Source organism: Pituophis catenifer, unplaced genomic scaffold, assembly GCF_029215685.1.
Source record: "Pituophis catenifer annectens isolate HBS135680 unplaced genomic scaffold, rPitCat1.0.hap2 SCAF_2, whole genome shotgun sequence".
Lineage (NCBI taxonomy): Eukaryota > Metazoa > Chordata > Lepidosauria > Squamata > Colubridae > Pituophis > Pituophis catenifer.
The window spans coordinates 121,896,165-121,912,517 of record NW_027256882.1 but is presented as its reverse complement, the minus strand read 5'-3'; the positions used below and the strand labels follow the sequence as shown (position 1 = coordinate 121,912,517).

The following is a 16,353-nucleotide window of genomic DNA, read 5'->3' as shown; positions in this document are numbered from 1 at the left end:
TGGAGCCATTCTCTGATCCTGCTTCTTCAATACATGCAGCTAAACCCAAGTAAGGACACTACAAACTTGAAGATAAAGAGGAGTCTCAAGACCAGGAACTACTACGAATGTCATGATTTACAGTTTGATGCTTTTCTATAGAGCACTCACGGAGATGGATGAACATCCTTATATCTATTGATGCTTTATAAGAACAGCTGGATCATATTTAAAAGTATACTTCCAATTTAATGAAGCTTATGGTTTGTGTTTCTTGTGCATTTGTGTAAGATATTTGTTTGCACATGTGTATTTTTACATATATGCAAAACATTCAGACAAACACACACTCAAACGCATCCAACTATATTGTACTTAATGTAAAACTGTCTATATGCCTCTGGTTATGTAGGTATCTTCAGGTGGTCTTCAACTTGCAATCATTCATTTAGTGACTAAAGTTACAACGGCACTGAATAAATGACTTATGACCGTTTTTCATACGTATGTCTATTGCAGCATCCCCATGATCATGTGATCAAAATTTGGATGCTTGGCAACTGGCATGTATTTATGACAGTTGCAATGTTTCGGGATCATGTGATCATCCTTTGCAATTTTCTGACAAGCATAGTCATTGGGGAAGCCAGATCCACTTAACAACCGTGTTACTAACTTTAACAACTGCAGTAATTTTCTTAACAACTATGGCAAAAAAGGTATAAAATGGAATGTGCAACTCACTTAACAATTGTTTTGCTTAGAAACAGAAATTTTGAGTTCAGTTGCGGTCGTAGGTTGAGGACTACCTGCAAGTGAATGTGCTGCCTCCGTTTTTTATTTTCACCCATCAGACTGGAGATGTCGGCTGCAATATAATTTGACCTGAACGGTGGTTTGTTTTACTTGAACATCTCTGCCATTTTCAGTTTCTTGTCCCCCATTTTGAAGCTAAGGAACCTGAGATGGGATAGGATGGGGACAGGGAAGAGGTGGGCAAGAGGCAAAGAATTTCAGGACTCTAATCTTGCCTCCCTGCTCTGAACACTTGCTTGGCAACCTTGCCCCGAAGCGTTTCCTGGACCTTCACAGGTTCAGCTCAGCCCAGTTTCCCATCTGGGTTGGTGGGGTGGGATGGATGACTCCTGGCACAGGGAGGAGAAACACACCATTAAAGAATGAAGCGCTGGAGAGGGAGGGGCAGCACAAAGCGTTAACTGGTTCCGATCCCTCATGGATGGGGTAGTGCCGACTCAGCCTTCTAATTCGGGATGGGGGCAACTGTGTTCTGGGGTTGGGGGAGAAGATGTCAGAAACAGAGAAGGAAACCATCAGTGAAAAACCACATCCAAAAACCATGGAAACCTGTGGAAAAGAAAAGTATAAGTATATGCCTCCATCCCCAAACTTGGGGAAAAATTCCAAACCAATGTAGTGGGGGGAAAAAACGTGCTTTTAGAACTAAACAGAGAGAAAGAGAGGGGAGAGGGGGAGAAAAGAAAGACATGGTTTGGGTAGAATCAAGCCTGGCTTTTTAGTTGTACTATCTTGCAATTAATTGGTTGAATTCCTAGATCTAACTTGATAGCTTGTCTCTTGTTCAAAGAGGCTCATTGCAATTGTGATTTCAGATTCTTACATTAGGTTAATAAATCTAGCCAATATGACACATTTAGTGATCCCCTTCCTTCATGCACCATCCCCATCTTCCCCCAATAACAGACAGAGCCAATGATCATGACTGCAGCTTTCTTTAAATTAAAAAAAAAAGCAGAAATGGAAAAGAATTTTTTAAAAAACACAAAATCACCCAGGATTTGATCAGGAATTAAGAAAAAAGAAAGGAAGGAAAGAAGGAAGGAAGGAAAGAAGGAAGGAAAGAAAGAAAGAAAAGAGAGAGAGAGAGAGAAAGAAAGAAAGAAAGAAAGAAAGAAAGAAAGAAAGAAAGAAAGAAAGAAAGATGTACAAAAATTAAAAATGCCCACATTGAAGTGGTTACTATATCAGAATAATTGACTGCATGCATATTCTTACTTTGGGCTTATCTAATTTCCATGTCATCTTGATAGGTAGAGCTCACCAAAAAGAGAAAAAGGCTTTTCAAGTCAACTCTGAGTATATTCGCAAGGAAAGTAAACTCAATTTGAGATACAGCTTGGGAATTCTGATCAAAGAACTGTACAAGCTTTGAGTGAAATTTCCACTGAAGGATGGATTACAAATGAAGTCATTAATGCTCAGCTTTAGCCACACGATTCACTTTGCTTGCCAGAGCATGGCAAAGGCTGAGTTTATCCTTGCTTAGGATGATGCCACTTAGCATGAGCATCTATTCCTTAGGAAGTATACTACCAATTGTAGACTTCCCCAACTGGTGGCATCCTGTCTAAACTACAGTTCTCATCATCTGCAGACGCCATGGTCAGGGAACTATCAATCCACACTTCTGGAAGTTAGGGGAAGGCTCCAATGTGTAAGCTCAAAAGAATATCCCTTTTACACCCAATAGTGGATTAAAAAAAAAACCCACCCTATCATTTCAAGAGAACACTTTGAGGTTGAACATATAGCTTGGGAGAAGGAAAAAAAGGCCCCATTGATTGCAGGGCATCTACTTTTGCTGAATATAGGATCAAAAGGTATGCATATCTTCTGGGATCTTGTTGAATGTCGAAAACCAAATAGCTTCCATAATGGTAACAATGATCAATGTATGCATGTAAAGACTTTTTAAAAAATACACAGGAAGCCCTGGAAGAAGTATTTGGAAATGTCCAAATTGAAATAAAAGCAGGAGGATTAAATAAAAACAAAAAAACATGTATTGTTCTTTTGTAATTTCAAAAAATTGTAAGCATTTTAAGAAAGAAAGAAAGAGAAAGAAAGAAAGAAAGAAAGAAAGAAAGAAAGAAAGAAAGAAAGAAAGAAAGAAAGAAAGAAAGAAAGAAAGAAAGAAAGTGGTTGAGGTAGGCCAAGGTACCCAGTTGGTTGCCATGGAAACATGAAGAAAGGAGCAGAGAAAATCAGTTGAATGATAAAAGACGCAGGCAAGAACGGTTTGGAAAAGTGTATTTCCCCTGAAGGAAGCAAAACCAGAGAAGGACAGGCATCGCCCAAGCATTCATGGTGCTTCCCCTCCACATGTGAGCACGGAAACATGGAACGTTTGGCAGGGCTGTTGTTAGATGATGGCTTTACCTCCTTTATTTGCTGAGTGGCTGTTTAGTGATTGGCAGATTTGTTTCTAAAGAGGATGCCAATTGGAATTAGTGAGACCAAAGAAAGAAGAGGAAGGGAAGCCAAGGGGAGGGCAGGTGGGAGGTTAGGAGAAGAAGGGGCAGGGAGAAGAGGGAAAGGAAGGTCACATTAAATATGGCCACAGAGAAAAAAAACAAGGTGCTGGGTTAGGGGTGGGGTCAGTGGTAATGTTGTTGTTTACCTTTCTGTTCCACTTCTACTTTATGCATCGAAGGGAGAGAAGAAAAAATATATTGAAAAAAAAGGTGCAAGAAGGAAAAAAAAGAGAAAAGAGATTAAATTCCTTTTGTTTCTGCCCCCCACCCTAAAGTAACCATTTTTTTTCTTCAACTGTCCATCTCCCACCCTCCCCAATCTTCCCGCCAGCCCAACAAACACCAGCCCCTCCCGCTTTGGAGTCACATCAAGGCAGAGAGCGTGTGGGGTTTGCTGGGGGAGGTCTCCCCTGGGTCTCCCCCTCCTGACAGCATCTGAACAGTTTGAGGTGTGCAGGGTCCTCCCCACCCTCCCTTAAACTTTTGGTGCCAGCGACATTGCCCCTCAAAAGGAAAATCAGAAATCAAAACCAACCAGGAAGGACAACAAAAGAGCAAAACACAAAAGGGGACTGCTGGGTGGAAAGCATTTGCAGGAGAAAAGAGCAGAATTGGGGAGAGAGAAAGGGTAAGCAGAAATATGAAAAAGGGAAAGAGTAAGACTTTGAAAAGAAAAAAAAATCCCCCAAATCTTTACTTAATGTCTATGGAACACATACCCAACCTGACCACAGACATGCACTACCAGTTCGCCTACTCTAAATTCAACCAAAACTATTCTTCTGTAAACTATAAATCAGTATATATTTCTACCCGTTAGTATTGTTCCTATCCCTCTTCCTCATGGCGTAGGGCCAAACAGACTGCCTGTCAATCCTTAAAATGAGAGGCAGACTCTATGGGGAAGGTTTTTTTTTATGGGTCTCACCACAAATACATCAACAGCAAATTTGTTTTGCCCAAGAGAAGGTCATACAATGGAATATATTGCAGTCACCATTCCTATTAGTCCTGAGGAAGGGGCTTAAAACCCTTCTATCTTTTGGTGCTTTCAAGTCAATGTTGACTCCTGTTAACTGCAGTTCTCTTGGCAAGATTTCAGAATTGCCTCCTTCCTAGGGATAAGAGAGGGGTCTGCTCCACGTTCACCCAGCTAGCTTCATGCGTAAGGCAGGACAAGATTTAAACAGTTTTTGCCTGATTCCTTAATGTCTGCATTAAACTGGCTTTCATCTATAACTTTTTGAGTAATTTTAAACTTCTGAATTTAACCCTTGTTTTACAAGTTTAGAAACTATTTAGAATCATCTGTTAAATGTGTACTTTTGTAAGTTGCTGGGAGCTCTTGGAGGGGGCAGCATCTAAACTTAGCTATAAATAAATACATGACTTTCTGCAGTTTTGTAGATGTTGAAGTGCAACTTTTTGCAGAGTCTAATTAATGTTCTGCTAACTTGGAAGTAGCTCTGAAAACATTTTACGAAGATCCACCCTTCAATCTAGGGCTTTATGAAGGCATTCTGCCATTCAGCTACAGTTTCTCAACTTCATATCTAGATTAAAATATAAAATCACAGGTTCAGGTTCAAAATTTAACAATACTAATTACTAGACATTCCAATGCTCATGCCAGGTGTTTCTGATAAAGGGCTTAGAGACTCTCCATAAGTAATACCCAATCTTCAATGGACAAATGGGAGATTCCTAGGACTGACCTCAAATAGAAGAGATATGATAGATGGCAGGTGAATAATTTAGAAGGTAGTAATATAGGCATTGGGAATCTGGGAGTTCTACTATCAAAGACAGCTAGGTGACCTTGGGCCACTCACTTTCTCTCAGCCCTAGAAAAGAGGCAATGGCAAAATATTTCAAAAAACCCTTCCCAAGAAAGCTGCAGTCTCCAAGAATAGGACACAACTGAATGAAATATATACATATGCAAATGCATATATGTATGTATTTTCTTGTTTCTTGTTGAAGAAAAAAACAAACACACATACAAAAAACAATTCAACTGGTAAAAAACAATGTATTCAACAATTCAGATTTTCAAGAAATATGGACCAATTTTCCCGAGTTGATCAGTTTATAACATAATTTTCCAGGCATGTTTTATTGTCATAATTATAATGTTGCATTTATATTACCGTGTTTCCCCGAAAACAATACCCTGTCTTATATTTTTTTGAACTCTGAAATAAGTGCTTCGCCTTATTGCCATGTACTCAAAAGCTCGATTGGGCTTATCATCAGGGGATGTCTTATTTTGGGAGAAACAGGGTATATTGTTAATATTATAGTCAGTATATGGTTTTCTATTAATTAGTTTAACCTAACAAAATATATAAGTTAAGGTCTGTCAGGCCTCATTTCTTTAGATACATTTATTGTCCCAAAACCAGATCTAAAGCAACATACATTGGAGTGGTGATGTCTGAATAATCTGTAGAGTAATCTACAGATATTGTAACATCAATGTTACACAGGATAATATTAAGCAGATATATAAGAAGGAAATGTCAGAAGTAGCCTGTCTTTACTCTCTGATGGAATTTTTATAATAAGAAGCAGGAAACAAAAACAAGGATATACTGTTATAAGGAGAGCTGTGGTTTGAATGAAGCTGAATCCTTTCTGAACTCTGTATAAATTATGGTATACAGTAGCAATCACACCAACTCGTGATCTGAGCCCAATGGCAACCTGAGTCTAATTTAAGCTGCAGTTCAGAGTGTAAATAAAGGGTAGCTCTATAGTGTGGTCAAGGCAAGACTGGACAACACAAATTCATAGAAAATTTGTCCCAATTATCTACTAATCATGATATCTAATTGGAATTTCCACATTCAGAATAGATTTATCTCTAAGGTTTCTTTGCTCTTTCTTTTAATATTTTAACTGTGACCTTTATGGAAATACCTGTCTGCCTACAATATGGAACAGTGCTAAATTAGATCTTTCTGCTTTATATAGTCTACTATCAATAAAGAATAAAATTTAAGTAAAAAGAAATATCGAAGATTACTGGAGGTGAACTTTGCAGAAAAATGCATAAAGAGCACTTCCACAAAATTAACGAATTTGGCATAAGCAAATGGTATAAATATATAGATACACAGGAACACAATGGAAATTTTGCTAAGCAAATGCAGGTCATGCTAGTACTTATCCAGGGAGTCTACTAGGACATGCTCAAGGCACAGACTAGAATGAGAGGTTAAAAAAAAATATCCCCAGAAGAAGGTAATGGGAAACCATTTTCATGGGTTGCCAAGGCAACTATATGGACATACCCATTAAGTCATCAGAAATTAAAGGAGACTTTACATTTCACAATCCAAAACTTCAGGGAACACTGTATGGTCCCAGATGGCTTGGCAAAAGTTATAGAATAAGATTAATTATAACTTCTTAGTATCTTCAAGTTCTGTCTCTATAATTCTCCAAATTATCTTTTGGAGGGATTAATTTGGAAGGGTTAATCTTAACTTTTCAGTGCCTTTAGCATATATTAAAAATTTAACATTAACAGATAGGATATTTTTATTTTTCAAGTGAGACTCTGGATCAGACTTTACCAGTCTGATATCCTCTGTAAGAACTAATAACCCTAACTTATATGACCATTGATAGTGTATTACTGAAGATGGGAGTTAAGTGGATGTTAACAACTCTCTGAATTGCTAAAAAATGCTAATGGTCAGAATCAGCATATGCAGTACATGACATCTGATTTACTGATTACTTACATAGAATTTGGATAGAAGAAAGAATAATAGCAAAAGCATTTAGACTTATATACTGCTTCATAGTGCTTCACAGCATTTTCTAAGCAGTTTACAGAGTCAGCATATTCCCCCCAACAATCTGGATCCTCATTTTACTGACCTCGAAAGGATGGAAGGCTGAGTCAACCTTGAGCTGGTCAGGATCGAATTTCTGCCAGTGGGCAGAGTTAGCCTGCAGTACTGCATTCTAACCATTACCCCACCAGGGCTCCACATAATATAGTGGATTGCCAACAAGTGTTGTAATTCAGAAAATTAGAATTTCATCCCATAATTTATCAGAATGCTTATTAGATTATTATCTATTATTCATTATTTATGAGCTAATAAATACAAGTTTCATATATATATATATATATATATATATATATATATATATATATATATATATAGGAATGAATCTAAATTGTGTGAATATATGTATGTAAACAAGAATATAAGGAATGATGATAGGACAGCTGAAGCCAGCAGGATCTTGAAACACCAAGAAACTGTCACTCAGATGAGTTTAAAATTAGATGGTTTGTACTAAGCCTATGGAACAGAGGGTCTCCAAAAGTAAAAGACAACCCTTTTAGGAAGTCAAACAACAATTGACTGGCACTTGGCTAACACTGCAGATTTTTGTAAGAGAAAATATGCCTAGACATCTAATTTTGTTGCTGGAATCAACTTTAAAAAGGAGATTCCAGTTCTGGATTATCAAACCAGTCAAAAGTGTGTGTGTGTGGAGGGGAAAGAAGGTATTTCTGATATATATATATATATATATATATATATATATATATATATATATAAAACCACTTATACATTTTATATGTTAAAAACCATGCATAGCATTGTAGTATTAAAAGGAGCTCTTAAGTTCTCACAAAAGAATGTAGGATGCTAATATAAGGTTCAGATTTTCTCTCCTCTCAAGGGCAAAGTGTAATGGAGTCTCAGGTAAAATGACAATTGCATAATCAGTCGCAAACTTCTACACTATTTGTCACCTCCATTGACAAAGGACATTTCAGGCTAATTGGGTCCCAAAATTGACCTATGAGAACCACTTCCCAGGGTTTTCCAAGAATTACGTACCACTAGCTCCCTAGTCAGAAGTGGAATTGGAACATCGGAAGCCTAGAAGAAATAGTCTGAGTGAAGAAGGTCAGGATAAAAGGAGACTGCATCTGCAAGTGCTCATAAATAAGGACAAGTAGATTGCAGCTACAGAGACAGCAAGCAAGGGCCTCCAATTTTGCCAACACATAGATGTGAGCAGAGAATCAATGAAGAAAAAAATAGAATGATGAAGACTTGTTCTATTAAAATAAATCAAGCCAGAGCTCTTTAAAGAAACATGGACTCTGCAGCAAGTCCTAAAACTTTTCTCATATATCTAGTCACTTTGTACCTACGCTATTGTTTATTTCAGCAATTAGTTCCTTTGTTAGCTGCTCTTGTTACTACAAGAATATTCCAGTACTTCTATTGTACCACACCATAAATCTACTGCTTTTAGTCCTACTCTCATTGGCCACTGCAACTATTATTTGACATTCTATGGAATTATCGAAGTAGCTGAAGCCACTTAAAAGTCCATTTCATCGTCACCTGTTTTAGAACACTAATAAGCAATTTGAGCATACTTCCTTTCAATTCTTTATTATCTCTTTTTTTCTCAGTCTTTTTTGAAAGTGATGCCAAAAATTAAACATGCTCCTCTAAATCTAATGGAACAGTGTAAGTATTATTTCCTGACCTCTGCTAACAAACTGAGCCAAAATAATTTTTCTAATAATACTGATAATTAACTTTTTAAAAATTTTGAGTTCAATCTAAACCAGGGGTGTCAAACTTGCGGCCCATGGGCCAGATGCATCACACGCTGGCCACGCCCACGCCTTTTAGCGAAGGGGGAAAAAGTCATGATATGTCACGTGATGACAATGCGACAATGCAAGTTTGACACCCCTGATCTAAACCATTCACTCACAGCACAGTTAGAATGACTACATATTTTTATTTTCTACCTTTCAGACATATATTGAGTCAGATTTCATGACTTTAACACCCCACCCCATAAAACTTCAGAACTTATTTTTCCAAACAACAGAGAAGGATCTTTCAAGACATATACTGCATCCTTATTAAACATTTTACAAACATTTGGGGGGGGGGGGGTTAGACATAATGATTACATTATTTAGGGCAAGGAAAAACAGAAACAAAATTTATATTTACTGGTAGACCTTAAAAGTGATTTGCTGTACATTTGCAATGTCTTCCAATTGTTTAAAAATAGTTACAACTGTAAGATTTTCTTCTGCCTAAATCTGTTACTGAAATAGTAATAATAATAAAAACCTTGGAGCTGGCAAGAATGGAGTTTCATATGAAATAACTCAGCATTTAGTTCATTCAGATATTGAATTCAGATCCCCAGGTTTGTGCCTAGAGATGCCTTCATTTTTAATTCCATGTATGTATAAAGCCTTAGTTTTACTCCTGTGATTCTAGAAAAGAAACATTAAATAGAACTCACAAGCCTGAATGTAGCCACTTCTGGGCTATGGAGCTGACTTCAAATGAAACAGATAATATGATTTTATTTGTTTTGGCAGACAGCTAAAGGCAGTCTAAAAGGAATTTCATTTCTTGATGTGTATACCTATCCTATTTTTGCCTTCAGCAAACAAGTTTTGTTGATTTGTGTGTGTGTGCTTTAAAATTTCCAAACTCTGTTTATAAATAGATTGAAAAATGTAGACAGGTACATCTTAGATAAGCAGTATCTCTTCGGTTTTTTTACAACCAAAATTGGAGACACATGTGACATAGTGTTAAGAAAGCAGGAACATACTGTGTGAAATTACACAATAAGATTGTCTGAATTCAGGCTCAAAATTTGTTTTTAATACTCTCTGGAATTACGCCTCCCAATTCCTCCTCCTCACGTATTTTGATTCCTGCTGCACCTCATAAGAATTCTGTACTGCTCTGAAAGCAGCTCTGGATCTCTCCAATCCTATCATGCTGGCAGCGTTGGAGAGATGAACCAATTTATTTCTTGCTCAAATACAGTGTAGGTGAAATTGCAGGAAAACTGGTATTTTCTTTTGCAATACTGTGAAATGCTGTGACTTCACAGGGCTTGTGAGCAGTACATTTCCCTAGTGAAGGGCACTCCTGCTTCACCTTGGGTCCAGTTCTTCGATGTAGGCTGCTCTCCTTTAGGGCAAATGATGGCTTCTCCACTCCACAATAAAGTCGGGTTTTTTTTCAGGTGGCCACAAAAACACACCTTTTCTCCAAGAGCTGACATTACTTTAGGAGGCCTCTCCTCCATCTATCCCCACAAGAACAAGACAGTTGTTGATATCAACCATCCAAGGAATTTGTGATTAAACAAGGGCTCGGACATATCTCCTGGCCTAAGCTTAACTAATAAATTAGATTATTTATACAAATAGCCAAATTAAGAGGAAATAAGCTCTCACAAATTATGAATAAAGAACCTGTTGAAAACTACATCATACATTCACCTTAGAAATCTGGATAGTCTTCTGCAAAGGTGTTGACCATATGAAGCTTTTCATCTAATCTAAATCTGCTCAATGTGGATATGAATGTTTAAATTACCAAAAACGTGGAACCTTGAATACTCTTTCTGGCTCAATTCCCTGCAACTTCCTGTTCTTTGCCTAGTTTTAACAAGTCTTGTTTGGCAACTCCTCAACCCTTTCAATCATTTATAGGAGAGAATCCAGATACTGTTCAAACAAGCTACTTTCCTGGGCGAGTGGTGGTATCACAAGGTGCTTAAATATCCACATCCCATCATTTGAAAGATTCCTCAAGCAGAGAGGAACTAAGTACCCCTGGTCTATGAAAAAGCAAAGGAAGCAAGCGGCAGAAAAAGGTGAAGTGAAAGAAGAGAAGGGATAGCTGGGAGGAAGCTGAAAGAAGGTAGGGAAGAGGGAGGTTGTGTTTTTAAAAAAATATTGACACCATAATAAAAATCCACTTAAAAAATCAAAACCAAAAAATAGGATACATTAAATGGTTTTATTTTTCCACATGACAGACTGGCCCCTGAGGAAGGAAGATTGGTGTATGGTTAGAGTGGAAGGAGCTGCAAAGAAAGAAGCAAAAGGATCTGACAACAGAGGCCCCTCTCATCTCTGCTCTCGCTCTGTGACCCATCTCTCCCCACCACAACTCCAGTTTCTTGCTTTTCCCTCCCATCACCTGCCCCAGTCCTGAGCCCAACAGAAACAGCATTGGATCAAGCTTTCCCCTGTTTAAATAAACAGGATAGAGCAACTAGCAGAGAATAGCAGAAACACAGAGACAGGACGAGGTGTAACAAGAGCAGGAACTGAATTCTGTTTCTACAGAAAGCCCAATGTGACCACAAGGTATTTTTAAAAGAAGGAATAATGGCTTCACTTAGCCATACTATATCCTTGGCTTCATAAACAGTGGCTTGGAAGTTGTTGATGTCCACTCTAGATCTGTGTGTGGATATTTTAGCTTGAGATGGACTTATTCATTAAATGATTTTTATAGAAACCTTTGATTTAGCCTAAGACAACATCTCTCCATGCCAAGTCCAGAATGTGAGAAAAAAGGAGGGAAAAGGGGATCATGGAAGAGTTCATGCTAACTTGCTTATCCATAATTTCAAAAACTTGGTGGATGAATGCCTAAACAATGCTATGTAAAGTCTTCATGGGAAAAATATATAAGTAAATTAGCCAGTGCATTTTCGTGAGAAGTATAACTTGGTATGGAATTCATAAATAAACATGAACTGTACCAACAGATCTACATGGCTGTCTTTGTCTGCATCCACAAAGTACATACCTCTATATGTACACTATACTACATATATTAAAAAATATGCCTTTTTGCATGAGATTGAAAAATGTAAGGAAGTTTGTGTGCACATGTGTATGAACACATACAGTACACATAATGTATGCATACAAACATTTTAAATTATAGAAATATGCATGTATGTAATATGCATAGGACTATGTGTAAAACTGAGGGCCAGCTTGGTACAGTAGTTAAGGCCTCAGGAATCTCTGAGTTCTAGCCCCCATTTAGGCACAAAGCCAGCTAGCGCCATCATTTTCTCTCAGCCCCTGAGAGAAGGAGGCAATGGCAAACCACTTCTGAAATTCTTTGCCTAGAAAACTGCAGAGATTTGTCCAGGGGCTCTCCGAGAACTGGATTTGATTGAACAGATAAAAAATGTGTAAAACTAAACAAATGAGTTGGCAAATGTACTTATATGTAAATATTACTTATATGAATAATATATAAACTGTGATGTATGCAAATGGTTGCAGTGGGTCATTTCCAGGCCCTGAGGTCACCTGTGCTGAGAAGACAGTTATTTCTACAGCTATGCTCCTTGGCACATCCACCCATCCTGCTTTCCTACCACAATACCATCTGCATCTTCTCTCCCCTTTTTATAAACCAATAATTTAATTCCCTTTGCTGGTTTGGTGTATTCTCAGTGCTGTTAACTCTGAGGGGTCAGGACTGGTTACACCCTGAGATGAGCGTTGATTGATTTGTTTCGGCACCATCAGGTAGCTGGAAGGAAAAGGGGCAGGAATGAATGTTAAGAAGTTAAGAGGCCACGTCTGCCTTGCATCACTCCATTTCATCTGTGAGGAGAAATCAAAGGGGTATTAGCATGGAGGGAGGGGGATACACCCTGAATGATTTATCCCTCCCACATGGACCCAAGCCCCAGTGGAGAGTGGGTAAGGTATGAAGCAAGGAAGAGCCAACCTCTCCACACACCCCAAATAACAGAACAGGAAAGGAGAGGGTGTATCAGTTGCTGACCCAGGGAGGAAGGACATCCCAAGCTGGCAATTCAGTAGCTCTTATCAGGCTTGCCAGGTGAGACTTACTAGGCTTGATCAGGATCCATGATACAAACAGAAATAGGTTTAAGTCAGGCTCTGTGAAGCTACTCTGAAATAAAAAGTTTCTTCCTTGATCGACCGCCATAACGTTACAGGATCCAGTTTTAATTCAGATTCCTCAGCAAGTCCTAGTGTTGAGAAACTAATTCAGGGAGTGGCAGTTATACCACCCCCACCCCTGCAACTATTCATTAGGAATGAAAAAAGATGGGTTCCAGGAGGCAGGGGCAGCTTATAACAGAAAACTGTCCTATTTCCAGTTTTCACAATTATCTCACAAGCCAGAAAATCAAATTCTCCTTAAGCTCAATTTATTAGCATACTTGTGAGTGTTCTTTTTAAAAAATCACACATCCTTTTTGAGAAAAATAATTGAATTATCTTAATTTTTTAAGGGATGCCTACCTCGATTTCCTCTTTTTCCAAGAAAGAGAACAGCTGTCAAGTTTCATCTTAAGTATCTTAGTCTGGATGATGGTACAAGCGCATACATGGCCACATTCAATAAATATGCATAGACATACTTATAAGGCCACTGATATAACACTCACACCATGTGGGCTCTCATACAGGCACTCAGAACCGAACTGTACATATACCCAAATGGCCATACACCCAGTTGAGCTTAGCAGCATTCAAAGCATGTGGTGTGTGTGCAAAAACTTTAACCTCAGCGCCTGAGGACAGCCATGTGGCAGAGTCATTTTCCATTTGCCTCTCCTCTGGGAAGAGGCAGTACCCTTCGTCCTGCTGCCATGGCTACGTTCAAAACAAGTTCCCACCTCCCACCACCCAGATGATTTAGCTCTAATACGAAGCACACAAAACCACCTCCAAGCACACACCGAAACATTGAGACATGCATGTGTGTACATACAGAGAGTCATGTGCATGCACACCAACATGGAGATAGCTATATACCTCACTGCACCATCCATATGGGCATACAGTCCATATATGCATGGATGCACTGCATATATATATATATATATATATATATATATATATATATATATATATATATCATATGAAGCATGAATATGTATGTATGTATATCCATATGTCTATATAGATATAGATATAGATAAGATAGAGTATGGGTATATCTTTTAGATGGACACTCACATAAGGGTTAGCCAAATGCTATAGATCCATACGTATGTACAAAAACAAACCTACAACAATCAGAAACATACAGCGCATGTTAGGAGCATGTATTTCAAACCCCTGCACCTTCCATATGCAGTCATGGATGGCTTTATATGGGGGAACATTTTTCCCTGAAGGCCTGTTCTGTGATGAATTTTTATTTTTCTTAAATTTGGCTTCAGGGGATGCGGACGGAAATATGATCCTGGAAAAGACCAATGCTGGCAATATTTAGCTCCAAATGCTCAAAGGTGATGGAGGGATCGGGTAATAATATAAAAAGGAACCGGTATTCAACGTTCATCCAAAATCTGATTAAAAGATTAACTTTTTGCTCAAAAATATTATCCCCCAAATTTAAAACTAGACCTTTGGGCCCGGTCACGTACTTGGCACCCAAGGATACAAATTACTGGTTGGCAAGAAAAGGTGGAGAAATGAAAACAGTGATCATCCAACACAAGGTGAGTTGACAATGGAACAATTAGGATTCCTCTTGCCCAGCTTTCCAGAACTAATGCATTATATTCAATCCCATTCTTAGAACTTGGGAATTGGTTGAACTCTATTATTATTTTAGCCATTGAAATCCCCTGACACAAGAGGCACTATAATCAAGACTTGTTTCTTGTTTCAGTGCTAAGTAGTATTTTTCCTAAGTAGATCCCCTGCTCTGTGCCGGTAGATGGGTGTGCCAGCCTGTGGAATCTCTCCTCCCTGGGTCAGGCGGGGATCTCATTTGGATCAAGAACAGAAACAAGATGATGCATCATAATACAATGTGAAATGAACTCACTGTAGGGGACACAGTCGTATTGGACCTCCAAGTACTTGTAGGTGCCAGGGCAAGGGTCCGGAAAAGCATCTGAGCCAGCCACCACTACACACTGTGTCCGATTATTGCACCTGCAAGAGAAAGGAAATGAGGAAATATTATTAAGACAGAGACATAATGCAGTTTTAAGGGAAGCCACTAGATGGAACTGACTGACACTTTTAATTGCACTTGCTTTCCAGAACTTTAAAAAAAAAAACAAAACCACTGCACCCATTATTCAAAGCTTCAGATGCAGGTGCTAATCTCAAATAAAACAAAATGTCTATCCTAATGTACATATAGGAAGTCCTCCACTCATCCCACAACAGAACTGATCCACTGAAAACTTGCCAGAAATAAAAAAAAAAAATACACTTAAAGAGGGGAAGATTATAGGCCAACTACTGTAGTGGCTGGCTACAGTCTGAGAGGCAGATCTCAACACAGAACATCTCAAGCAAATTCAAATAAAATTCAAATATTGAAGTTTAGTATCTAATGCTTGTCCAGAAATCTATGCACGCACATAGATGCCTGAGCTATGTTTCTTTCCAGTCAAGATCAAACATGTATTTGTACAAGTCCTGAAGAAGATGCATAACTCCTGTATAGCAGTACTGTTTAGACTTGGATATTGTCTTATAGGGGCAAAATACAATTCAGTTAGTTCCTCCCCTGCTGTTGGATAATAGGCCCATCCGGCCCAATATAAGAAATGTACGATAAGAAATGTACTATAAAAAAATATTGAACTTACTACATCTTAAAAACAAGCACAAAATGGGGAAAAGTGGGGAAGGGGGAGTACGGATGAGCAAATTTGATCTGGTACATTTGGGGATCAGGTAATAATGAACATTATTATCTGATCCCCAAATGTATCCAGCCAAATTTTAAAATCTGTATATGATTTAAAGAAAAAAAAATTCCCCAACCTATCCTTCCACATACAATCTGACATTTCAAGGAAGCAGTCTCCTCATAGACTATTGCTAAATAATTCGGATCTTAGCAGAATGGAGGTCCAGAAGGAGAACTAAGAATTGCGGTCTCCTTATTTCCCACTTCGTTAGCTCCTGCCACCTGCTCTCCTCAAAAGGCTGATGCAATAGGCAAGAGAGGTTGGAGGGGGACTCCCAGGGGCTGTCGGCTGCCAAAGCAACTGGAGCCGCTATCAGCTTAGGCCTATTGGGACCAAAAAGGCACCACCTGCTTTCACAGAAGCTCAGTTTACCTGTAAAATAAGTTGGACAAGGTTAGGGCAGCGGTGCTTCTAAGGCCTGCACAGCCCCATCAGTCAGTATCAAGTCAGGTGGTTATAGCATTCTATTTGGAAAATCCACCCACTATGTCCCTCATCTCTGAATGCTTCATTCGAAGAGCCG

General features: G+C 38.6%; 1 protein-coding gene across 3 annotated transcripts in view; it reads right to left on the bottom strand.

Annotated features, from left to right (window-relative positions):
- Positions 1-16,353, bottom strand: part of ADGRL1 (adhesion G protein-coupled receptor L1) — a 110,119-nt gene that overhangs the window by 30,769 nt on the left and 62,997 nt on the right. For all 3 annotated transcript variants that reach the window (XM_070937407.1, XM_070937408.1, XM_070937409.1), the window contains exon 4: positions 14,948-15,057. In XM_070937407.1, the coding sequence (XP_070793508.1) occupies positions 14,948-15,057 (110 nt within the window). The remainder of the gene's footprint in view (positions 1-14,947; positions 15,058-16,353) is intronic.